We start from the raw sequence: 26,917 nt of genomic DNA on the forward strand, positions 1-26,917 counted from the left end.
GAGAGAGAGATCAGTTGCCTCCTGCACGCCCCCTACTGGGGACCAAGCCCACAACCCGGGCATGCGCCCTGCCCAGGAATCGAACCAGGACCTCTTGGTTCACGGGTCAGCACTCAGCCACGGAGCCAGGCCAGCCGGGCCAAGCCAGGGTCTTTTTATAACCCAGCCTCCGAGGTGCCCCCTCCTTGCTGCTGTATCCTGTGTGCGCCACGCGAGAGAAGGGATGACTGCACAAGGATGCGAATACCCAGGCCGGTCAGGGCCTGCCTGGGTGGCACCGCTCTGGCTCAGGCCCGAGAGGCTGACCTGAGTGTGGAGCCACGTGGCCTCTCTCTCTGCAGACAGTGCGCAGGAAGCAACCCCACCTCTTCCCACCGAGCCATCCTCGGGATCAATAAGAACTCCCAGTCCCCCAAGCCCTCCATCCGTCATCGCCCGCCAGCGCCCCATTGACTGCTCCACCCCAGAGAAATAATGCAGCTCTAAATCCAATCAAGTCCCCGGGATTCACTCCATTAATCCCGCTGATATATTTACTTGTAGCTAATGATGTTACAAATTTCCAAGGGAAGGGGGGAGAGGGGGGAGACTCAGACGCGGCCTTCCTTCCTTCTTCTTCAAAGGCCTGGGTCTGGAGTTGATTGGCCCTTTGAACCCTATGCCAAGGGGACGAGGGTCAGAGAAACAGCCCGGGAACCCTCTTATCTGACAAAAACGATCTCGGAACCAAAGAACCTCAGGCGTCATTTGTACAAAGGAGGAAACTGAGGCCGAGAGGGGGGCAGGGACGTCCCCGCCCGAGGGGTGCGTCTGTGTAGACCCAGGCGTCCTGGGTCGGCGTGAGGGCAGTTCCCCTTCAGGGGTCCCATGCCCACAGCCCCCCTGGGCAGGAGCTGGCATCTTAGTGCCCATTAGCAAGGCCTGGCCAGCTGGCTGGAGGCGGCTTAGCTCGTCTGCTCCTGGTCCCCTCGGGGTGCCCCGCCTTTGCCATGCTGTCCCCGCGGCCACACGTGCTGTCTCCACTTCATTCTGTCCCTCATCGCCCCCCTCGGGCCCAGCGCGAAGCCACCTCCTCCGGGGTCCAGGCTCAGGAGCCTCCTGTCCGTCTTGCTGAGGACAGCCTCCCTCTGCCAAGTTCACGGTGGGTCTGAGGGGTGTTGTCAGGAATGGGAGTCACTTCCTGTCTTTGTCCCTTTCCCCTCTGGAGGCCATGGCCTGCTGGTGCGGCTTCCCACCAGCAGAGGGCAGGAGAACACAACGAATTGTGCTGGCGAAACCGCCAGGGAATTCTGGAGCGATTTTTCTCTTTCTCTGCCTTTCCCGCTCTGTCTCTGAATGGGTTGGGGCTGTGCTCTGAGGAGGGGCCCTCAGTTTTGTTTAGGAAGGACCCTCCTCTATTGTTTCCTCATCCAGACCGAGCCCCCGCCCCCAACCCCCCTTAGGACTGTCTGGTCTGTGGGAGTGAATATGAGGGGTCGCACACCCAGTAGGGAATGTGCAGGAGGCAGCCGATCCATGATTCTCTCTCATCATCGATGTTTCAATCTCCCTCTCCCTCTCCCTTCCTCTCACTAAATATGTATTTTTTAAGCAGGGCAGAGGGGTGTTGAATGGGACCTCAGATTAACTGCTTTGCAAATGAGTGTACCTAGTAAAACTATAGCCTTGGGTAATAAGTGTGTGTGTGTTTTGTGTGTGTGTGTGTGTGTGTGTGTGTGTGTGTGTGTGTGAGCTCACTGAGCCAGAGCATTCCAGTCTAAATTCAGAAGGGGTGTGGGTTCTCGCTGGTTTTGTGCAGCCCGATGCAGTACAGGGTAGAGAAGTATCTGGAATTAAGGGGGAACATGATCAGTCTTGGGTTTGGGAAGCGCCGATATGGAAGGACAGGCTGCTCTGCCCGGTGTCCATCCCCCGACCCCAGGCCCTTTAGAGCTCTCGGGCCGTCCGTGCACCTGACTCAAAGCCCCGGCCAAGGGCAGGCCCGGCCCCGCCTCCGCTGACCGCGCTCTCCCGGCTGCAGGTAACCTGGACATCACCCCGGACGACCCCCGCTGGATCGGAGCCTGGTGGGCCGGCTTCCTGCTCTGTGGTGCCTTACTCTTCTTCTCCTCCCTCCTGATGTTCGGGTTCCCGCAGTCTCTGCCCCTGCACGCTGACCCCGCCCTGGAGAGCGAGCAGGCCATGCTCCCCGAGAGGGAGTACGAGAGGCCCCCGCCCAGCAACGGGGTGCTGCGGCACCCGCTGGAGCCCGACAGCAGCGCCTCCTGCTTCCAGCAGCTCAAAGGTGAGGCGCGGCCTCCTGCGGCCGGGTGAGGGGTGATCGAGGGCAGGGGGGCGCTGGCGGTCAGCACAGGCTGGGGGGAGAGGAGCAGGAGGCAGAACCGACCTTGGTTTGCATGCCTTCTTCCCAGGCCTGTGCCGGGCAGGCTGCTGAGGAGTCCGTGAGCTCCAGTTAGTGAGGGTGGTTGGAGTGCAGTGTGTGTGACCTTGACCCCTGCTTCTCTCCCCCTCAGTGATCCCCAAGGTCACCAAGCACCTGCTCTCCAACCCCGTGTTCACCTGCATCGTCCTGGCCGCCTGCATGGAGATCGCCGTGGTGGCCGGCTTCGCCGCCTTCCTGGGCAAGTACCTGGAGCAGCAGTTCAACCTCACCACCTCCTCTGCCAACCAGCTGCTCGGTGAGTCCGCCTCCGCCCCCCAAGAGGGCGGGGGAGCCAGTCCTGCTCAGTCAACGGGACAGGAGCGTCCAGAGCCCGGCCGGTGTGGCTCAGTGGTTGAGTGTCAACCTAGGAACCAGGAGGTCACGGTTCGATTCCCGGTCAAGGGCACATGCCCGGGTTGCAGGCTCCATCCCCAGCAGAGGGCGTGCAGGAGGCAGCTGATTGATGATTCCCATCATTGATGTTTCTCTCCGTCTCCCTCTCCCTTCCACCCTGTGCTATTTTCTTAAAGAGCTCAACCTCCCTGATGATATTTTCCCGACTCGGCTATTAAAATTAATATGCAATAAATAAATAAAATAAAAATAATTAAATTAAATTAAATTGATTTGCATTCCCTGAGCCCGTAGCCGCTGGTTGATGTAGTTAACTGGCCTAGACTCTGTGGATTGCAAGGAGGAGGCCCACTGGGCCGGGAAATTGGCCACACAGTTCACCCCGTGGCCAGGCGACGCCCGTGGTCATTTAAATTCCAGTTTTCAGTGAAGCACGTTGGTCCCCCTAAAATCCCAGGAGTCTCTGAGAATCATAAATAACGGGGTATGGGCCTGCTGCCTTGCAGATGGGTCTGTTTAGGAGAGAGGAGAGAGGAGAGAGGAGAGAGGAGAGAGGAGAGAGGAGAGAGGAGAGAGGAGAGAGAGAGAGAGGAGAGAGAGGAGAGAGAGGAGAGAGAGAGAGAGAGAGAGAGAGAGAGAGAGAGAGAGAGAGAGAGAGAGAGACACCCTGGCTTGGTGCTCTTTCCTACGAGGCTCTGGGGCTGCTTAGAGCGCTCTGGGGCTGGGGACTGTGGGCCCTTTGGTCAAACAGCCTCCTGGCCCCTCCTCGGAGCCCTCCTGGCCTGGTTGGAAGAGGTGGGACATCCCTATGAGTGGCAGCCCCAGGACGCAGTCACTCAGCAGCATGGAGAGCCCGGCTCCTGGTCCTCCTTTCTCAGAGCGTGTGCACGCACATCCCACCCTGTGTCTGTCTCCCGGCCGTGTCTGTGCGGGGACCCCACTCACACAATAGGGTACGTGTGTGTGTGTGTGTGTGTGTGTGTGTGTGTGTCTCCCCACCTTTCTGTGAGCTCCTGGGGCTGCGATGAGGCCCCTGGCGGAGACGTGGGCGCCGGGAGAGAGGCCGGGAGGGAGGCCCCGCTGCCCCGGCTCACGCCCCCCTGCCTCCGCCCTCCGCCCTCCCTCCAGGGATGACCGCCATCCCCTGCGCCTGCCTGGGCATCTTCCTGGGCGGCCTGCTGGTGAAGAAGTTCAGCCTGTCGGCGCTGGGCGCCATCCGGATGGCCATGCTCGTCAACCTGGTGTCCACGGCCTGCTACGTCTCCTTCCTCTTCCTGGGCTGCGACACGGGCCCCGTGGCCGGCGTCACGGTTCCCTATGGAAACACGTGAGTCCCGGACACCCGCCCAGCCCGGCGGCCCGCAGCCGGCTCCCTCCCCGGGCAGGCTCCGTCCCGGGCCCCGGGCCTTGGTGATCCGGAGAGGCGGCATGGAGGAGGTGGCCCTGAGCGGAGCTCCCACCAGCCAGCCTGCCAGCCTGGCTCCGCGGTGCGGGGGGCAGCCCGCAGACGCTCAGCGGTGGCTCCCGGCTGCATCTCGCAGGACCAGCGGGTTCAGAGGAGGCAAAGCAGAGAGATGTCCCTGAGGGGCCCGGGGAAGCTGGTGTCTGTCTGACAGGCTCCGTGTTCTTCCTTTTCCAGCTCAGCACCCGGCGCAGCCCTGGACCCCCACTCGCCCTGCAATAAAAACTGTGAATGCCAAACCGACTCCTTCACGCCCGTGTGCGGGGCGGACGGCGTCACCTACCTGTCTGCCTGCTTCGCCGGCTGCAGCAGCGCGGTACGGGGCTTCCTCGGGGCGCGGGAGGGCGCAGCAGCTGACACCCCAAGGTCAGGGGTAGGGGTGGGCAACCACACTGCGTCTTCTCTCAGCCTGCCCCGCCCCGGCAACGCGTTTTGTGGGCCTGGCGGCCTGCCTGGAGGAGGCGGCCAGGGAGGAGAGGAACTGCAGGGCAGCGGCGCCACAGTCTCAGCCCCAGGCCGGCTTCTCAAGGCAGCCCGAGGCCTGCTGGTATCCACCCCTGCTCTTTCCTGGGAGCCAGGGATGCCCCAGTGGGAGGCCAGATAAGAAAAGGGCTTATCTGGCCTCTGGGCACCGAGTGCAAGTCACCTGCTTCCTGTCCTGGCCACATCTGGTGTCTGGGGAGCAGCCATTTATTTTTATTTATTTATTTTTTTTTGCAGTAGCAAACACTGGTCATTTATTTTCATTTCCCAAGATGTATTTTCCTTTGCTTTAAACATTTAGATTCCTCGCCAGTTATTAACTTTTTTTTTTTTTTTTTTTTTTTTTTTTTTGTCTACAGAGAAAATAAATCACCGTGGGGGTGGGCGGAGAAGAGCTGGTTTCTTAAATGAGATGATAAAGCGGGTTCTTTATGTGAGCGGAAATGAATTTTTTTTAACAAAGGGAGGGAGCCGGAGAGGGGTGAAAATAAAAGCTCAAGCAATTCTTTCTCGTGACAACAATGTCCTTAATATTCAAGGAGTTCTATCGTAAGTGGGTGATGGTTACTGTCCTGTTAGGAGAGTTAAGTACAGGCGAGGGCCCTGGGACCAGGGGGTCTCTGTTCTAGAGCATTCTCTGGCCCAGACATCTTAACGTCTGAGCACAGAGGAGCAGGTGGCACTCAGACAGCGTCCCAGTGCCTCATGGTGTCATCTGCCCTCTGCCGCCTCGGTGAGGAGCATGTCCCATGGAGGAGGGAGGACCAGGGCCCTGTCTCAGATACAGGACGAGGGCTTATATGTTTCTCTTGATGTCAGAGGGGAAGGGAGAAAGAGAGAGAGAAACATCAACGATGAGAGAGAATCATCGATCAGCTGCCTCCTGCATGCTCCCCACTGGGGATGGAGCCTATAACCAGGGCATGTGCCCTGACCAGGAATCAAACTGTGACCCCCTGGTTCATAGGTCGATGCTCAACCCACTGAGCCACACCGGCCGGACTCCACTTCCCCGGTTTCCCATCAGACTCAGTACATAGAACACCCTCTCCCGCATCGCTGTCCGGTTAGCAAAGCAATCTTCCATTTAGAAATCAGCTTATTTGTGCGATGAATAGAAAAGGACCCATCAGTGCGGAACGTGGGGAGACCCACACAAAAACAACTTTACCCGCCGGTGCCGTTGACACCGCTGACGCGTATTTTGTGTTTGTAACGGGAGCTGTCAAAACAGCACGCGCACGCCTTCCTTCAGCAGCGGAAAACGGATCCAAGATCCCAGAGAGTCATTTCTCTGTTTTTGTGGCCTCGGCTTTCATTGTAATTATTTATCCCCATCATCGGATGTGAATAGAAACATTTCTCAGTGGAAATTAACGTCTGCTTTGTGGCACAGGAGTATGATTCTCAGGGGCTGTGCTGTTCTTCGTTTGTTGGTTTATTTTATTTTAACCTTTTCAAGAAATGATACATTCGTATGGTCCAAAAATCAGGAAGTATAGAAAGGAAGGCATGAAAACTCTCCTTTCTTCCTCTCGGACTTTCCAACCCCCACTCTGCCCAGGGGGCGATACTGTGACTGGTTTCTTGCAGACTGTCCTTCTGGATTTGCATGCACTTTCGGGTCTTACTCCGTACCTGTTGTGTGCAGGGTTTTGTTGTCAGTGACTTACCTCGGAGTTCTTTGCATACTAGTACGTGGAGAGCGCTCGCTTGCCTTTTTGACAGCTGTATAGTATTCCACTGCGTAACCAATCCCCGCAGGTAGGCACTCAGGTGGCTACAAAACTTTATTTCTCGCCGTGTTGTGACTCGTGTTGAACTTGGGCATTTCCTGCCCAGGCAGGTCGGTCTGTCTGGGGGTTACGTTCTGGTGCTGTCATCGCACCAAGGCACCGGCTCTGAGCAGACTGCTTAGGACAGAGGATCCAGCCCAATGGTGTGTCCCCAAGCCTCAGCCCCTGGATAAAGCCCCTGTGCAGGGCTCAGTCACCAAGAGGGGGGCCCGTCGGAGGCGGGCATAGAGGCTTTGGACATCTCTGCAAACATCCACGTGACTCTGTGGGATAAGCAAGGCCTGCCGCATGCTCTGCGGGTAAAGGAAAGAAGGGAGAAGGAGGAGGAGAGGAGGGAGGGGCTGGGCGAAGGATGTTAGAATGGGGATGATCCTCAGGAGGATGCACTCGTGTGTGCTGACAGCTGAGTGCCATGGGAAGGGAGAGCAATGAGTTGTTGATGACTTTTTCACTCTCCATTCCTTAAAGGGCCTGCGCTGTTATTACCCTACCTTGATTGGCTTGGCGCTCGCCAGGCACTGTCTCTCCCTTTAATTCCTGGAGTGGGAGCGTGGTCCCTGGGCGGCTGGCAGGAATCCCGGGAGGCCACATGGGCCACAGCGGCTGTTCTCCCTCCTCTCCGGTCACATGCCGATCAGGGTGCTCCCCAGCTCTTAGCCCTCTTTGCCTTCTAGCCCCTCGAGAGCCTTCCCTTAGCTCCCCTCTCTCTGGGCCCCACGACGGCAGCCACGTCACCCCTGACAGGGCACAGCCTTTGTCCCACGTGCCACCCCGGGCACCGGACCAGCAGCAGGATACGGGTTACCTGATTTACTTCTTTTAATACTCTTCCGTGTAATTATAACTGCCCGAGAGAGAGGACAAATTGGCAGGTAATTACAGTGTTAATTGGCAATGTTTTATTATATTGTGGAAGTGCAATTTCCTCTCTAATTGTATGGGGTGGGGAGGGGGGGATTTGTCTACAGAGCAGCTGACGGGGGGATTCCTGAGCAGGGAAACGGAACACACAGGAGACGGGGCGCAGCTCTCCTCCCCCATAAACATGCCTCTGTCTGCATGTGCTCTGCAGCCTCCCTCAAAACGCTAACTCGTGTGCTCGGGCCTGATTAACGGGATGCGGCATGGGGCTGTGACAGCTCCCGCTGACGGACGGCCTGGGATGTAGGTGCCCCAGGTGCCCGCTGAGCAGGGCCGCCTGCTTTCCTTCCAGAACCTCACCGGCTGCGCGTGCCTGACCACCGGGCCGCCCGAGAACGCCACCGTGGTCCCCGGCAAGTGCCCCAGCCCCGGCTGCCAAGAGGCCTTCCTCACCTTCCTGTGCGTCATGTGCGTCTGCAGCATGATCGGGGCCATGGCCCAGACGCCCTCCGTCATCATCCTCATCAGGTGAGCCGGTAAGGCCCCCGGCCTGTGACCCACCCCGAGGCCCCTCTCCGCCCGCCCGGTGCATCGGCAGGTCTCCCACAGACAGAGCCCGGGGCGTGTGGGTCTCAGCCCCACGGACCTCACGCCACGCGTGGAAGCAAGGCCCTCGGGAGAAAGTCAGTCCCCTCAAATGACTGTGCAGAAACAGGGCGCAGGGAGCCGGTCACAGCCCTGAGCCGCTTGGGCCGTGGGCCATGCTCACTCCGCAGAGAGCAGGCCTTCGAGCTCCCTGTTGGAATGGTCCAGAGTGATTTCCCCAGAAAGCGGGCACTCCGAGGGGACAGACGGGGCGAGAGGTCTTTCCAGGGACTGTCCTGGGGGGACCAAGCCCGGGAGGCGGGGACTCTTGGCAACGAGGAAGCGTGATGCTGCCAGGTGCCTTTCCTCGGGGCAGGCACCAGCACTGGAGAGAGGCCTGTTAACCGCTCTGGGCCACGTCCTGCTGGTCCCACTGATTTCTCAAAAGGGCCCGAGAGTGACCCCGGTATCGTGTTCTGGCCAGTCAACGAGCCACCGGGCGAATGTCCCCCCGGCTGACGTTCCCGGGTACCTGGCCCTGTCACCCCCAGATGCCGCCCTGCCGGGCCAAGGCGGGGTGCCTTCCAGTGAAGGCTGTATGGGCCCGGTTTGCATCCTGCCCTTCACGACAGGACCAGCTCCGCGTATTAAAAACTTATCACCGCAGCTACCATTGTGTTCTAGACCCTAGGCATGGAAGGTGGGGGCGGGGGGGGGGGTAGGGTGGGGAATGCACTGGTCATGCCCGAGGAGGGCGCCCTGGGCCGCAGCGGTGGCTCGGGGTCCCTCCGTGACAGCGGAGTGATGAGAATCTCTCTCTCTTGCCTCCTCGTCTCTGCGCACGTAGGACCGTCAGCCCTGAACTCAAGTCCTACGCGCTGGGAGTGCTTTTCCTCCTCCTCCGCCTGCTGGGTACGTACCCCCTCCTCATCCCCTCAGTAGTGGGGCCGTGGCCGAGGCCCAGGTGAGTGGCTGCCAGTGAAATGGGCCCATTGCTTGAATTTGTCTATTTTTCTGTGATTTTTTAAAAAATATTTTTTATTGATTTTTTACAGAGAGGAAGAGAGAGGAATAGAGAGTTGGAAACATCGATGAGAGAGAAACATCGATCAGCTGCCTCCTGCACACCTCCTACTGGGGATGTGCCCGCAACCAAGGCACATGCCCTTGACCGGAATCGAACCCGGGACCTTGGGCGCCCCTGAGGTTTCTGGGTTGGGCACGCTACAGAGCCTCCACTCCCGGGGGAGGTGTGGATAGAGAGGGTCAAGGCTAGGCCCCCTCGTCACGAGGGGGAAACACGGTGGGATTGGCCCATGATGCTCTCAGGGCCCTGCTGGGGCAAATCTGGAAAGGCCGACCCGGTCCCCAGCTATGCCCCGCCCTCTCCCTCTCCCACGTGATTGATGCTTTATGAACAGCTTTGGCAAGGCCAAGGTCAGGAGAGGATAACTGTTCTTTCCTGAATAACAGGGCAGTGGTCTTCTTTCATGGACATAACGGCAAATCAGTGTGGTACGGGAAATGGCCGTGCTCTCTGTTTTCAGAGTAAATACTCATTATTCCAAGTTTAAGCCATGGATGAGCACAAAGAGTGGATCTTAGAAATATTTAGAAGCGTGTTTGTAAAAGCAAAAAAAAAAAAAAAGGCTACAAGATGCAGTCGGGGAAGAGGTCTATAATATATGTGTGGTTACGACTTTTATGGTGAGACCGATTCCCACGTAACTGGCATGAGAGAGAAGGAGAGGGAGGGGGAGAGGGAGGGGGAGGGGGAGGGGAAGGGAGAGGGAGAGGGAGAGAGGGAGAGGGAGAGGGAGAGGGAGAGAGAGAGAGGGAGAGAGAGGGAGAGAGAGGGAGAGAGAGGGAGAGAGAGGGAGAGAGAGGGAGAGAGAGGGGAGGAGAGGAGAGAGAGAGAAGGAGAGACGAGAGAGAGAGAAGGAGAGACGAGAGAGAGAGAGAGAGAGAGAGAGAGAGAGAGAGAGAGAGAGAATATGAATGGGAGGGAGGTAGGGAGGGTTCATTGAGAAGATAAGCTCCTCTTGGGGGTATCTATCCCGCTCACAGTCTCTCCCTCTGGCAGCAGAGAATTTCTGATCGGTTGCCGTGGTCATTTCCTGCACTAGTGACCAGAGAAAGACCTTACAGTCTCCTCAACTCTGTTAACAATACACGATGTTGGTGCACACGGGGACACTTATAAGACATATTCGTCTTAGTTCTTTTTCTTTCTTTATTAAGGTATTACATGTGTGTACTGATTGCCTCCACCCCCCCCCCCCCCACACACACACACTCATACCCTCACCCCCCTACTGTCTGTGTCCATTGGTTATGCTTATATGCATGCACACAAGTCCTTTGGTGATCTCTCCCCCTCACCCCCACCCTCCCCTGCCTTCCCTCTGAGGTGTGAGCACCGGATCAATGCTTCTCTGTTTCTGGATCTGTTCTTGTTCACCAATTTATGTTGTTCAGTATATTCCACAAATGAGGGAGATCCTGTGATATTTATCTTTCTCCAACTGATTGATTTCGCTTAGCAATGTGGTCGGCAAACTGTGGCTCTAGAGCCACTTGCGGCTCTTTGGCCCCTTGAGTGTGGCTCTTCCACAAAATGCCACAGCCTGGGCGAGTCTGTTTTGAAGAAGTGGAGTTAGAAGAAGTTTACATTTAAAAAATGTGGCTCTCCAAAGAAATTTCAATTGTCGTCCTCTTGATATTTGGCTCTGTTGACTCATGAGTTTGCCGACCAATGGCTTAGCATGATGCTTTCCAGAACCATCCATGCTGTTGCAAATGGTAGGAGTTCCTTCTCTATTACAGCAGCATGGTATACCATTGTGGAGGAGTACCACAGTTTTTTAATGTCTTATTTCTAAGTCATGGGAAAACGATGTGTTCTAGGTGTGGTAACACCCAGGGAAGAAGGGGTAGAGCAGGACCTAAAACAGGGGTCTTCAAACTACGGCCCGCGGGCCACATGCGGCCCTCAGAGGAGTCTGATCCTGCCTGCCAGGTTTTTTGGGCAGTGAGCGCAGCCGAGGTGTTACAGTAGGAATTAGTAGTTCATATAGTCCGGCCCTCCAGCTCTCTGAGGGACCGTGATCTGGCCCCCACTTTAAAAAGTTTGAAGACCCCTGACCTAAAACATGGCAGCGTTTCTGACATTGTGCTGTTACTATTAAAGCGTAATAGTAACAGCGCAATGTACTCAATAAAATATGTATTTTTAAAAATACATTAAAACATGTATTTTTAAAAATTCAATAAAATATGTATTTTTAAAAATCACCATGGTGATTTTTAAAAATACATATTTTATAGAATTTTTTTCAGAGAGGGAGGGAGAGGGATAGAGAATAAGAAACATCAATGAGAGAGAATCAGCGATCAGCTGCTTCCTGCAAACCTCCTATCAGGGACGTGCCCGCAACCGAGGTACATGACCTTGACAGGAATGGAACCTGGGAATTTTCTGTAGGCAGGATCTATCCACTGAGCCAAGCCGGTTTTGACAACATGGTAATTTTTAACTAAGGTACAAGGTATGTAAGTCAGATACCAGCCACCCACATAAACTACAAGTGCGGTGGACACATAAGTAATCTATTCTACCTGGTTCCTCCTGGGCTCGGTGGGAAGAGGCCTACAAACCACCGCATATTCTAACAACAATAGTGTCTTATACTCTATACAGGTGGGTAGTAGGCCTCTTCCCACAGAGCCAAAGAAGGAGATAGGCAGACTACACTACACTACAGTACACTACACTACACTAAGTGTGAGGTTGGTGGTAGGCCTCTTCCCACAGAGCCCAGGATGGAGCCAGGCAGACTAAACTACACTACACTAGATTGTGAGGTTGGCGGTAGGCCTCTTACCACAGAGTCCAGGATGGAGCCAGGCAGCCTACACTACACTGCACTACACTAGATTGTGAGGTTAGCGTTAGGCCTCTTAACACAGAGTCCAGGATGGAGCCAGGCAGACTACACTACACTGCACTACACTAGATTGTGAGGTTAGCGTTAGGCCTCTTAACACAGAGTCCAGGATGGAGCCAGGCAGACTACACTGCACTACACTACACTAGATTGTGAGGTTGGTGGTAGGCCTCTTACCACAGAGTCCAGGATGGAGCCAGGCAGACTACACTACACTACACTAGATTGTGAGGTTGGTGGTAGGCCTCTTCACACAGAATCCATGATGGAGCCAGGCAGACTACACTACACTACACTAAGTGTGAGGTTGGTGGTAGGCCTATTCCCACAGAGTCCAGGATGGAGCCAGGCAGCCTAAACTACACTACACTAGATTGTGAGGTTGGTGGTAGGCCTCTTCACACAGAATCCATGACGGAGCCAGGCAGACAACACTACACTACACTAGATTGTGAGGTTGGTGGTAGGCCTCTTCACAGAGTCCAGGATGGAGCCAGGCAGACTACACTACACTACACTACACTACGCTAGATTGTGAGGTTGGCGGTAGTCCTCTTCCCACAGAGTCCAGGATGGAGCCAGGCAGACTACACTACACTACACTAGATTGTGAGGTTGGCGGTAGTCCTCTTCCCACAGAGCCCAGAATGGAGCCAGGCAGACTACACTACACTACACTACACTAGATTGTGAGGTTGGCGGTAGGCCTCTTCCCACAGAGCACAGGATGGAGCCAGGCAGACTACACTACACTACACTAGATTGTGAGGTTGGTGGTAGGCCTCTTACCACAGAGGCCAGGATGGAGCCAGGCAGACTACACTACACTACACTACATTAGATTGTGAGGTTGGCGGTACGCCTATTACCACAGAGTCCAGGATGGAGCCAGGCAGACTACACTACACTAGATTGTGAGGTTGGCAGTAGGCCTCTTCCCACAGAGCACAGGATGGAGCCAGGCAGACTACACTACACTACACTAGATTGTGAGGTTGGCGGTAGGCCTCTTACAACAGAGTCCAGGATGGAGCCAGGTAAACTACACTACACTAGATTGTGAGGTTGGTGGTAGGCCTCTTACCACAGAGTCCAGGATGGAGCCAGGCAGCCTACACTACACTACACTACACTACACTACACTACACTACACTAGATTGTGAGGTTAGCGTTAGGCTTTTTACCACAGAGTCCAGGATGGAACCAGGCAGACTACACTACACTACACTAGATTGTGAGGTTGGCGGTAGGACTCTTCCCACAAAGCACAGGATGGAACCAGGCAGACTACACTACACTACACTAGATTGTGAGGTTGGTGGTAGGCCTCTTACCACAGAGTCCAGGATGGAGCCAGGCCGACTACACTACACTAGACTACACTAGATTGTGAGGTTGGTGGTAGGCCTCTTCCCACAGAGTCCAGAATGGAGCCAGGCAAAATAAACTACACTACACTACACTACACTAGATTGTGAGGTTGGCGGTAGGCCTATTACCACAGAGTCCAGGATGGAGCTAGGCAGACTACACTACACTACACTACACTAGATTGTTAGGTTGGCGGTAGGCCTCTTACAACAGAGTCCAGGATTGAGCCAGGTAAACTACACTACACTAGATTGTAAGGTTGGTGGTAGGCCTCTTACCACAGAGTCCAGGAAGGAGCCAGGCAGACTACACTACAGTACACTACACTAGATTGTGCGGTTGGCGGTAGGCCTCTTCCCACAGAGCACAGGATGGAGCCAGGCAGACTACACTACACTACAATAGATTGTGAGGTTGGCGGTAGGCCTCTTACCACAGAGTCCAAGATGGAGCCAGGCAGCCTACACTACACTACCCTAGATTGTGAGGTTGGTGGTAGGCCTCTTACCACAGAGTCCAGGATGGAGCCAGGCAGACTACACTACACTACACTAGATTGTGAGGTTGGCGGTAGTCCTCTTCCCACAGAGCCCAGAATGGAGCCAGGCAGACTACACTACACTAAGTATTAGGTTGGTGATAGGCCTCTTCCCACAGAGTCCAGGATGGAGCCAGGAAGAATACACTACACTACACTACACTAGATTGTGAGGTTGGTGGTAGGCATCTTACCACAGAGTCCAGGATGGAGCCAGGCAGCCTACACTACATTACACTAAACTAAGTGTGAGGATGGCGGAAGTCCTCTTCCCAGAGCCAAGGATGGAGCCAGGCAGAATACACTACACTACACTAGATTGTGAGGTTGGTGGTAGGCCTCTTACCACAGAGTCGAGGATGGAGCCAGGCAGACTACACTACACTACACTACACTACGCTACACTAGATTGTGAGGTTGGTGGTAGGCCTCTTCCCACAGAGCCCAGGATGGAGCCAGGCAGACTACACTACACTACACTAGATTGTGAGGTTGGCGGTAGGCCTCTTACCACAGAGTCCAGGATGGAGCCAGGCAGACTACACTACACTACACTAGATTGTGAGGTTGGTGGTAGGCCTCTTACCACAGAGCCCAGGATGGAGCCAGGCAGACTACACTACACTACACTAGATTGTGAGGTTGGCGGTAGGCCTCTTACCACAGAGTCCAGGATGGAGCCAGGCAGACTACACTACACTACACTAGATTGTGAGGTTGGTGGTAGGCCTCTTACCACAGAGTCCAGGATGGAGCCAGGCAGCCTACACTACATTACACTAAACTAAGTGTGAGGATGGCGGAAGTCCTCTTCCCAGAGCCAAGGATGGAGCCAGGCAGAATACACTACACTACACTAGATTGTGAGGTTGGTGGTAGGCCTCTTACCACAGAGTCGAGGATGGAGCCAGGCAGACTACACTACACTACACTACACTACGCTACACTAGATTGTGAGGTTGGTGGTAGGCCTCTTCCCACAGAGCCCAGGATGGAGCCAGGCAGACTACACTACACTACACTAGATTGTGAGGTTGGCGGTAGGCCTCTTACCACAGAGCCCAGGATGGAGCCAGGCAGACTACACTACACTACACTAGATTGTGAGGTTGGCGGTAGGCCTCTTACCACAGAGCCCAGGATGGAGCCAGACAGACTACACTACACTACACTAGATTGTGAGGTTGGCGGTAGGCCTCTTACCACAGAGTCCAGGATGGAGCCAGGCAGACTACACTACACTACACTAGATTGTGAGGTTGGTGGTAGGCCTCTTACCACAGAGTCCAGGATGGAGCCAGGCAGCCTACACTACATTACACTAAACTAAGTGTGAGGATGGCGGAAGTCCTCTTCCCAGAGCCAAGGATGGAGCCAGGCAGAATACACTACACTACACTAGATTGTGAGGTTGGTGGTAGGCCTCTTACCACAGAGTCGAGGATGGAGCCAGGCAGACTACACTACACTACACTACACTACGCTACACTAGATTGTGAGGTTGGTGGTAGGCCTCTTCCCACAGAGCCCAGGATGGAGCCAGGCAGACTACACTACACTACACTAGATTGTGAGGTTGGCGGTAGGCCTCTTACCACAGAGCCCAGGATGGAGCCAGGCAGACTACACTACACTACACTAGATTGTGAGGTTGGCGGTAGGCCTCTTACCACAGAGCCCAGGATGGAGCCAGGCAGACTACACTACACTACACTACACTACACTACACTAGATTGTGAGGTTGGCGGTAGGCCTCTTACCACAGAGTCCAGGATGGAGCCAGGCAGACTACACTACACTACACTAGATTGTGAGGTTGGTGGTAGGCCTCTTACCACAGAGTCCAGGATGGAGCCAGGCAGCCTACACTACACTACACTACACTACACTACACTACACTACACTACACTAGATTGTGAGGTTAGCGTTAGGCTTTTTACCACAGAGTCCAGGATGGAACCAGGCAGACTACACTACACTACACTAGATTGTGAGGTTGGCGGTAGGACTCTTCCCACAAAGCACAGGATGGAACCAGGCAGACTACACTACACTACACTAGATTGTGAGGTTGGTGGTAGGCCTCTTACCACAGAGTCCAGGATGGAGCCAGGCCGACTACACTACACTAGACTACACTAGATTGTGAGGTTGGTGGTAGGCCTCTTCCCACAGAGTCCAGAATGGAGCCAGGCAAAATAAACTACACTACACTACACTACACTAGATTGTGAGGTTGGCGGTAGGCCTATTACCACAGAGTCCAGGATGGAGCTAGGCAGACTACACTACACTACACTACACTAGATTGTTAGGTTGGCGGTAGGCCTCTTACAACAGAGTCCAGGATTGAGCCAGGTAAACTACACTACACTAGATTGTAAGGTTGGTGGTAGGCCTCTTACCACAGAGTCCAGGAAGGAGCCAGGCAGACTACACTACAGTACACTACACTAGATTGTGCGGTTGGCGGTAGGCCTCTTCCCACAGAGCACAGGATGGAGCCAGGCAGACTACACTACACTACAATAGATTGTGAGGTTGGCGGTAGGCCTCTTACCACAGAGTCCAAGATGGAGCCAGGCAGCCTACACTACACTACCCTAGATTGTGAGGTTGGTGGTAGGCCTCTTACCACAGAGTCCAGGATGGAGCCAGGCAGACTACACTACACTACACTAGATTGTGAGGTTGGCGGTAGTCCTCTTCCCACAGAGCCCAGAATGGAGCCAGGCAGACTACACTACACTAAGTATTAGGTTGGTGATAGGCCTCTTCCCACAGAGTCCAGGATGGAGCCAGGAAGAATACACTACACTACACTACACTAGATTGTGAGGTTGGTGGTAGGCATCTTACCACAGAGTCCAGGATGGAGCCAGGCAGCCTACACTACATTACACTAAACTAAGTGTGAGGATGGCGGAAGTCCTCTTCCCAGAGCCAAGGATGGAGCCAGGCAGAATACACTACACTACACTAGATTGTGAGGTTGGTGGTAGGCCTCTTACCACAGAGTCGAGGATGGAGCCAGGCAGACTACACTACACTACACTACACTACGCTACACTAGATTGTGAGGTTGGTGGTAGGCCTCTTCCCACAGAGCCCAGGATGGAGCCAGGCAGACTACACTACACTACACTAGATTGTGAGGTTGGCGGTAGGCCTCTTACCACAGAGTCCAGGATGGAGCCAGGCAGACTACACTACACTACACTAGATTGTGAGGTTGGTGGTAGGCCTCTTACCACAGAGCCCAGGATGGAGCCAGGCAGACTACACTACACTACACTAGATTGTGAGGTTGGCGGTAGGCCTCTTACCACAGAGTCCAGGATGGAGCCAGGCAGACTACACTACACTACACTAGATTGTGAGGTTGGTGGTAGGCCTCTTACCACAGAGTCCAGGATGGAGCCAGGCAGCCTACACTACATTACACTAAACTAAGTGTGAGGATGGCGGAAGTCCTCTTCCCAGAGCCAAGGATGGAGCCAGGCAGAATACACTACACTACACTAGATTGTGAGGTTGGTGGTAGGCCTCTTACCACAGAGTCGAGGATGGAGCCAGGCAGACTACACTACACTACACTACACTACGCTACACTAGATTGTGAGGTTGGTGGTAGGCCTCTTCCCACAGAGCCCAGGATGGAGCCAGGCAGACTACACTACACTACACTAGATTGTGAGGTTGGCGGTAGGCCTCTTACCACAGAGCCCAGGATGGAGCCAGGCAGACTACACTACACTACACTAGATTGTGAGGTTGGCGGTAGGCCTCTTACCACAGAGCCCAGGATGGAGCCAGACAGACTACACTACACTACACTAGATTGTGAGGTTGGCGGTAGGCCTCTTACCACAGAGTCCAGGATGGAGCCAGGCAGACTACACTACACTACACTAGATTGTGAGGTTGGTGGTAGGCCTCTTACCACAGAGTCCAGGATGGAGCCAGGCAGCCTACACTACATTACACTAAACTAAGTGTGAGGATGGCGGAAGTCCTCTTCCCAGAGCCAAGGATGGAGCCAGGCAGAATACACTACACTACACTAGATTGTGAGGTTGGTGGTAGGCCTCTTACCACAGAGTCGAGGATGGAGCCAGGCAGACTACACTACACTACACTACACTACGCTACACTAGATTGTGAGGTTGGTGGTAGGCCTCTTCCCACAGAGCCCAGGATGGAGCCAGGCAGACTACACTACACTACACTAGATTGTGAGGTTGGCGGTAGGCCTCTTACCACAGAGCCCAGGATGGAGCCAGGCAGACTACACTACACTACACTAGATTGTGAGGTTGGCGGTAGGCCTCTTACCACAGAGCCCAGGATGGAGCCAGGCAGACTACACTACACTACACTACACTACACTACACTAGATTGTGAGGTTGGCGGTAGGCCTCTTACCACAGAGTCCAGGATGGAGCCAGGCAGACTACACTACACTACACTAGATTGTGAGGTTGGTGGTAGGCCTCTTACCACAGAGCCCAGGATGGAGCCAGGCAGACTACACTACACTACACTAGATTGTGAGGTTGGCGGTAGGCCTCTTACCACAGAGTCCAGGATGGAGCCAGGAAGACTACACTACACTACATTAGATTGTGAGGTTGGTGGTAGGCCTCTTCCCACAGAGCCCAGGATGGAGCCAGGCAGACTACACTACACTACACTAGATTGTGAGGTTGGCGGTAGGCCTCTTACCACAGAGTCCAGGATGGAGCCAGGCAGACTACACTACACTACACTAGATTGTGAGGTTGGTGGTAGGCCTCTTACCACAGAATCCAGGATGGAGCCAGGCAGACTACACTACACTACACTACACTACACTAGATTCTGAGGTTGGTGGTAGGCCTCTTATCACAGAATCCAGGATGGAGCAAGGCAGACTACACTACACTACACTAGATTGTGAGGTTGGTGGTAGGCCTCTTACCACAGAGTCCAGGATGGAGCCAGGCAGACTACACTACACTACACTAGATTGTGAGGTTGGCGGAAGTCCTCTTCCCACAGAGCCCAGAATGGAGCCAGGCAGACTACACTACACTAAGTATTAGGTTGGTGATAGGCCTCTTCCCACAGAGTCCAGGATGGAGCCAGGAAGAATACACTACACTACACTACACTAGATTGTGAGGTTGGTGGTAGGCATCTTACCACAGAGTCCAGGATGGAGCCAGGCAGCCTACACTACATTACACTAAACTAAGTGTGAGGATGGCGGAAGTCCTCTACCCAGAGCCAAGGATGGAGCCAGGCAGAATACACTACACTACACTAGATTGTGAGGTTGGTGGTAGGCCTCTTACCACAGAGTCGAGGATGGAGCCAGGCAGACTACACTACACTACACTACGCTACACTAGATTGTGAGGTTGGTGGTAGGCCTCTTCCCACAGAGCCCAGGATGGAGCCAGGCAGACTACACTACACTACACTAGATTGTGAGGTTGGCGGTAGGCCTCTTACCACAGAGTCCAGGATGGAGCCAGGCAGACTAGACTACACTACACTAGATTGTGAGGTTGGTGGTAGGCCTCTTACCACAGAGCCCAGGATGGAGCCAGGCAGACTACACTACACTAAACTAGATTGTGAGGTTGGTGGTAGGCCTCTTACCACAGAGTCCAGGATGGAGCCAGGCAGACTACACTACACTACACTAGATTGTGAGGTTGGTGGTACGCCTCTTCCCACAGAGTCCAGGATGGAGCCAGGCAGCCTACACTACACTACACTAAGTATTAGGTTGGTGGTAGGCCTCTTCCCACAGAGTCCAGGATGGAGCCAGGCAGAATACACTACACTAGATTGTGAGGTTGGCGGTAGGCCTCTTACCACAGAGTCCAGGATGAAGCCAGGCAGACTACACTACACTAGATTGTGAGGTTGGCGGTAGGCCTCTTACCACAGAGTCCAGGATGGAGCCAGGCAGCCTACACTACACTACACTACACTCGATTGTGAGGTTGGTGGTAGGCCTCTTCCCACAGAGTCCAGGATGGAGCGAGGCAGAACACTACACTACACTACACTAGATTGTGAGGTTGGTGGTAGGCGTCTTACCACAGAGTCCAGGATGGAGCCAGGCAGCCTACACTACATTACACTAAACTAAGTGTGAGGATGGCGGAAGTCCTATTCCCACAGAGCCCAGGATGGAGCCAAGCAGAATACACTACACTACACTACACTACACTACACTATGCTACACTAGAGTGTGAGGTTGGTGGTAGGCCTATTTCCACAGAATCCAGGATGGAGCCAGGCAGCCTACACTACACTACACTACACTACACTAGATTGTGAGGTTGGTGGTAGGCCTCTTACCACAGAGTCCAGGATGGAGCTAGGCAGCCTGTACTACACTACACTACACTACACTAGATTGTGAGGTTGGTGGTAGGCCTCTTACCACAGAGTAGAGGATGGAGCCAGGCAGACTACACTACACTACGCTACACTACACTACACTACACTACACTACGCTACACTAGATTGTGAGGTTGGTGGTAGGCCTCCTTCCACAGAGTCCAGGATGGAGCCAGAAAGAATAGACTACACTACACTACACTACACTACACTAGATTGTGAGGTTGGCGGTAGGCCTCTTACCACAGAGTCCAGGTTGGAGCCAGGCAGCCTACACTACACTGCACTACACTAGATTGTGAGGTTAGCGTTAGGCCTCTTACCACAGAGTCCAGGATGGGGCCAGGCAGACTACACTACACTACACTAGATTGTGAGGTTGGTGGTAGGCCTCTTACCACAGAGTCCAGGATGGAGCCAGGCAGACTACACTACACTACACTACACTACACTACACTACACTACACTAGATTGTGAGGTTGGCGGTAGGCCTCTTACCACAGAGTCCAGGATGGAGCCAGGCAGACTACACTACACTACACTACACTACACTACACTAGATTGTGAGGTTGGTGGTAGGACTATTTCCACAGAATCCAGGATGGAGCCAGGCAGCCTACACTACACTACACTACACTAAGTGTGAGGATGGCGGTAGTCCTCTTCCCACAGTGCCCAGGATGGAGCCAGGCAGAATACACTACACTACACTAGATTGTGAGGTTGGCGGTAGGCCTCTTACCACAGAGTCCAGGATGGAGCCAGGCAGCCTACACTACACTACACTACACTAGATTGTGAGGTTGGTGGTAGGCCTCTTCCCACAGAGCCCAGGATGGAGCCAGGCATACTACACTACACTAGATTGTGAGGTTGGCGGTAGGCCTCTTACCACAGAGTCCAGGATGGAGCCAGGCAGCCAACACTACACTACACTAGATTGTGAGGTTGGCGGTAGGCCTCTTACCACAGAGTCCAGGATGGAGCCAGGCAGCCTACACTACACTACACTACACTAGATTGTGAGGTTGGTGGTAGGCCTCTTCACACAGAGCCCAGGATGGAGCCAGGCAAACTACACTACACTACACTACACTAGATTGTGAGGTTGGCGGTAGGCCTCTTACCACAGAGTCCAGGATGGAGCCAGGCAGCCTACACTACACTGCACTACACTACATTGTGAGGTTAGCCTTAGGCCTCTTACCACAGAGTCCAGGATGGAGCCAGGCAGACTACACTACACTACACTACACTACACTACGCTACACTAGATTGTGAGGTTGGTGGTAGGCCTCTTCCCACAGAGCCCAGGATGGAGCCTGGCAGACTACACTACACTACACTAGATTGTGAGGTTGGCGGTAGGCCTCTTACCACAGAGTCCAGGATGGAGCCAGGCAGACTACACTACAGTACACTACACTAGATTGTGAGGTTGGTGGTAGGCATCTTACCACAGAGTCCAGGATGGAGCCAGGCAGACGACACTACACTACACTAGATTGTGAGGTTGGTGGTAGGCCTCTTCCCACAGAGTCCAGGATGGAGCCAGGCAGACTACACTGCACTATACTACACTCGATTGTGAGGTCGGCGGTAGGCCTTTTACCAAAGAGTCCAGGATGGAGCCAGGCAGACTACACTACACTACACTACATTAGATTGTGATGTTGGTGGTAGGCCTCTTCCCACAGAGTCCAGGATGGAGCCAGGCAGAACACTACACTACACTACACTAGATTGTGAGGTTGGTGGTAGGCGTCTTACCACAGAGTCCAGGATGGAGCCAGGCAGCCTACACTACATTACACTAAACTAAGTGTGAGGATGGCGGAAGTCCTATTCCCACAGAGCCCAAAATGGAGCCAGGCAGAATACACTACACTACACTACACTACACTATGCTACACTAGAGTGTGAGGTTGGTGGTAGGCCTATTTCCACAGAATCCAGGATGGAGCCAGGCAGCCTACACTACACTACACTACACTAAGTGTGAGGTTGATGGTAGGCCTCTTCCCACAGAGCCCAGGATGGAGCCAGGCAGACTACACTACACTACACTACACTACACTACACTACACTAGATTGTGAGGTTGGTGGTAGGCCTCTTACCACAGAGTAGAGGATGGAGCCAGAAAGAATAGACTACACTACACTACACTATACTAGATTGTGAGGTTGGCGGTAGGCCTCTTACCACAGAGTCCAGGTTGGAGCCAGGCAGCCTACACTACACTGCACTACACTAGATTGTGAGGTTAGCGTTGGGCCTCTTACCACAGAGTCCAGGATGGGGCCAGGCAGACTACACTACACTACACTAGATTGTGAGGTTGGTGGTAGGCCTCTTACCACAGAGTCCAGGATGGAGCCAGGCAGACTACACTACGCTACACTACACTACACTACACTACACTACACTACGCTACACTAGATTCTGAGGTTGGTGGTAGGCCTCCTTCCACAGAGTCCAGGATGGAGCCAGAAAGAATAGACTACACTACACTACACTATACTAGATTGTGAGGTTGGCGGTAGGCCTCTTACCACAGAGTCCAGGTTGGAGCCAGGCAGCCTACACTACACTGCACTACACTAGATTGTGAGGTTAGCGTTGGGCCTCTTACCACAGAGTCCAGGATGGGGCCAGGCAGACTACACTACACTACACTAGATTGTGAGGTTGGTGGTAGGCCTCTTACCACAGAGTCCAGGATGGAGCCAGGCAGACTACACTACACTACACTACACTACACTACACTAGATTGAGAGGTTGGTGGTAGGCCTCTTCCCACAGAGCCCAGGATGGAGCCTGGCAGACTACACTACACTACACTAGATTGTGAGGTTGGCGGTAGGCCTCTTACCACAGAGTCCAGGATGGAGCCAGGCAGCCTACACTACACTACACTACACTAGATTGTGAGGTTGGTGGTAGGCCTCTTCCTACAGAGCCCAGGATGGAGCCAGGCAGACTACACTACACTACACTAGATTGTGAGGTTGGCGGTAGGCCTCTTACCACAGAGTCCAGGATGCAGCCAGGCAGCCAACACTACACTACACTAGATTGTGAGGTTGGCGGTAGGCCTCTTACCACAGAGTCCAGGATGGAGCCAGGCAGCCTACACTACACTACACTACACTAGATTGTGAGGTTGGCGGTAGGCCTCTTACCACAGAGTCCAGGATGGAGCCAGGCAGCCTACACTACACTGCACTACACTAGATTGTGAGGTTAGCGTTAGGCCTCTTACCACAGAGTCCAGGATGGAGCCAGGCAGCCTACACTACACTACACTACACTAGATTCTGAGGTTGGTGGTAGGCCTCTTACCACAGAGTCCAGGATGGAGCAAGGCAGCCTGCACTACACTACACTACACAAGATTGTGAGGTTGGCGGTAGGCCTCTTACCACAGAGTCGAGGATGGAGCCAGGCAGCCTTCACTACACTACACTAGATTGTGAGGTTGGTGGTAGGTCTCTTCCCACAAAGCACAGGATGGAGCCAGGCAGACTACACTACACTACACTAGATTGTGAGGTTGATGGTAGGCCTCTTCCCACAGAGTCCAGGATGGAGCCAGGCAGCCTACAGTACACTGCACTACACTAAACTAGATTGTGAGGTTGGCGGTAGGCCTCTTACCACAGAGTCCAGGATGGAGCCAGGCAGCCTACACTACACTGCACTACACTAGATTGTGAGGTTAGCGTTAGGCCTCTTAACACAGAGTCCAGGATGGAGCCAGGCAGACTACACTACACTGCACTACACTAGATTGTGAGGTTAGCGTTAGGCCTCTTAACACAGAGTCCAGGATGGAGCCAGGCAGACTCCACTACACTACACTACATTAGATTGTGAGGTTGGTGGTAGGCCTCTTCCCACAGAGTCCAGGATGGAGCCAGGCAGAACACTACACTACACTAGATTGTGAGGTTGGTGGTAGGCGTCTTACCACAGAGTCCAGGATGGAGCCAGGCAGCCTACACTACATTACACTAAACTAAGTGTGAGGATGGCGGAAGTCCTATTCCCACAGAGCCCAGGATGGAGCCAGGCAGAATACACTACACTACACTACACTACACTACACTACACTACACTATGCTACACTAGAGTGTGAGGTTGGTGGTATGCCTATTTCCACAGAATCCAGGATGGAGCCAGGCAGCCTACACTACACTACACTACACTAAGTGTGAGGTTGATGGTAGGCCTCTTCCCACAGAGCCCAGGATGGAGCCAGGCAGACTACACTACACTACACTAGATTGTGAGGGTGGCGGTAGTCCTCTTCCCACAGAGCCAAGGATGGAGCCAGACACACTACACTATACAACACAAGATTATGAGGTTGGCGGTAGTCCTCTTCCCACAGAGCCCAGGATGGAGCCAGGCAGACTACACTACACTAGATTGTGAGGTTGGCGGTAGGCCTCTTACCACAGAGTACAGGATGGAGCCAGGCAGACTACACTACACTAGATTGTGAGGTTGATGGTAGGCCTATTACCACAGAGTCCAGGATGGAGCCAGGCAGACTACACTACACTAGATTGTGAGGTTGTTGGTAGGCCTCTTACCACAGAGTCCAGGATGGAGCCAGGCAGCCTACACTACACTACACTACACTAGATTGTGAGGTTGGCGGTAGGCCTCTTACCACAGAGTCCAGGATGGAGCCAGGCAGCCAACACTACACTACACTAGATTGTGAGGTTGGCGGTAGGCCTCTTACCACAGAGTCCAGGATGGAGCCAGGCAGCCTACACTACACTACACTAGATTGTGAGGTTGGTGGTAGGCCTCTTCACACAGAGCCCAGGATGGAGCCAGGCAGACTACACTACACTACACTACACTAGATTGTGAGGTTGGCGGTAGGCCTCTTACCACAGAGTCCAGGATGGAGCCAGGCAGCCTACACTACACTGCACTACACTACATTGTGAGGTTAGCCTTAGGCCTCTTACCACAGAGTCCAGGATGGAGCCAGGCAGACTACACTACACTACACTAAACTACGCTACACTAGATTGTGAGGTTGGTTGTAAGCCTCTTCCCACAGAGCCCAGGATGGAGCCTGGCAGACTACACTACACTACACTAGATTGTGAGGTTGGCGGTAGGCCTCTTACCACAAAGTCCAGGATGGAGCCAGGCAGACTACACTACAGTACACTACACTAGATTGTGAGGTTGGTGGTAGGCATCTTACCACAGAGTCCAGGATGGAGCCAGGCAGACTACACTACACTACACTAGATTGTGAGGTTGGTGGTAGGCCTCTTACCACAGAGTCCAGGATGGAGCCAGGCAGACTACACTACAATACACTAGATTTTGAGGTTGGTGGTAGGCCTCTTACCACAGAGTCCAGGATGGAGCCAGGCAGACTACACTACACTACACTACACTAGATTGTGAGGTTGGTGGTAGGCCTCTTACCACAGAGTCCAGGATGGAGCCAGGCAGCCTATACTACACTACACTACATTAGATTGTGAGGTTGGTGGTAGGCCTCTTCCCACAGAGTCCAGGATGGAGCCAGGCAGAACACTACACTACACTAGATTGTGAGGTTGGTGGTAGGCGTCTTACCACAGAGTCCAGGATGGAGCCAGGCAGCCTACACTACATTACACTAATCTAAGTGTGAGGATGGCGGAAGTCCTATTCCCACAGAGCCCAGGATGGAGCCAGGCAGAATACACTACACTACACTACACTACACTACACTACACTACACTACACTATGCTACACTAGAGTGTGAGGTTGGTGGTATGCCTATTTCCACAGAATCCAGGATGGAGCCAGGCAGCCTACACTACACTATACTACACTAAGTGTGAGGTTGATGGTAGGCCTCTTCCCACAGAGCCCAGGATGGAGCCAGGCAGACTACACTACACTACACTACACTACACTAGATTGTGAGGTTGGTGGTAGGCCTCTTACCACAGAGTCCAGGATGGAGCTAGGCAGCCTGTACTACACTACACTACACTACACTAGATTGTGAGGTTGGTGGTAGGCCTCTTACCACAGAGTAGAGGATGGAGCCAGGCAGACTACACTACACTACACTACACTACACTACACTACACTACACTATGCTACACTAGATTGTGAGGTTGGTGGTAGGCCTCCTTCCACAGAGTCCAGGATGGAGGCAGAAAGAATAGACTACACTACACTACAGTAGATTGTGAGGTTGGCGGTAGGCCTCTTACCACAGAGTCCAGGTTGGAGACAGGCAGCCTACACTACACTGCACTACACTAGATTGTGAGGTTAGCGTTGGGCCTCTTACCACAGAGTCCAGGATGGGGCCAGGCAGACTACACTACACTACACTAGATTGTGAGGTTGGTGGTAGGCCTCTTACCACAGAGTCCAGGATGGAGCCAGGCAGACTACAGTACACTGCACTACACTACACTAGATTGTGAGGTTGGTGGTAGGCCTCTTCCCACAGAGCCCAGGATGGAGCCTGGCAGACTACACTACACTACACTAGATTGTGAGGTTGGCGGTAGGCCTCTTACCACAGAGTCCAGGATGGAGCCAGGCAGCCTACACTACACTACACTACACTAGATTGTGAGGTTGGTGGTAGGCCTCTTCCTACAGAGCCCAGGATGGAGCCAGGCAGACTACACTACACTACACTAGATTGTGA

General features: G+C 53.7%; 1 protein-coding gene across 3 annotated transcripts in view; it reads left to right on the forward strand.

Moving 5' to 3' along the window:
• SLCO3A1 (solute carrier organic anion transporter family member 3A1) overlaps window positions 1-26,917 on the forward strand; it is a 123,432-nt gene that overhangs the window by 69,045 nt on the left and 27,470 nt on the right. For all 3 annotated transcript variants that reach the window (XM_084869115.1, XM_084869114.1, XM_084869116.1), the window contains exons 4-9: window positions 2,021-2,284; window positions 2,514-2,678; window positions 3,905-4,103; window positions 4,416-4,554; window positions 7,731-7,906; window positions 8,811-8,875. In XM_084869115.1, coding sequence (XP_084725241.1) covers window positions 2,021-2,284; window positions 2,514-2,678; window positions 3,905-4,103; window positions 4,416-4,554; window positions 7,731-7,906; window positions 8,811-8,875 — 1,008 coding nt within the window. The remainder of the gene's footprint in view (window positions 1-2,020; window positions 2,285-2,513; window positions 2,679-3,904; window positions 4,104-4,415; window positions 4,555-7,730; window positions 7,907-8,810; window positions 8,876-26,917) is intronic.

Source organism: Pipistrellus hanaki (assembly GCF_964339955.1).
Source record: "Pipistrellus hanaki genome assembly, chromosome: 21".
Taxonomy (NCBI): Eukaryota; Metazoa; Chordata; class Mammalia; order Chiroptera; family Vespertilionidae; genus Pipistrellus; species Pipistrellus hanaki.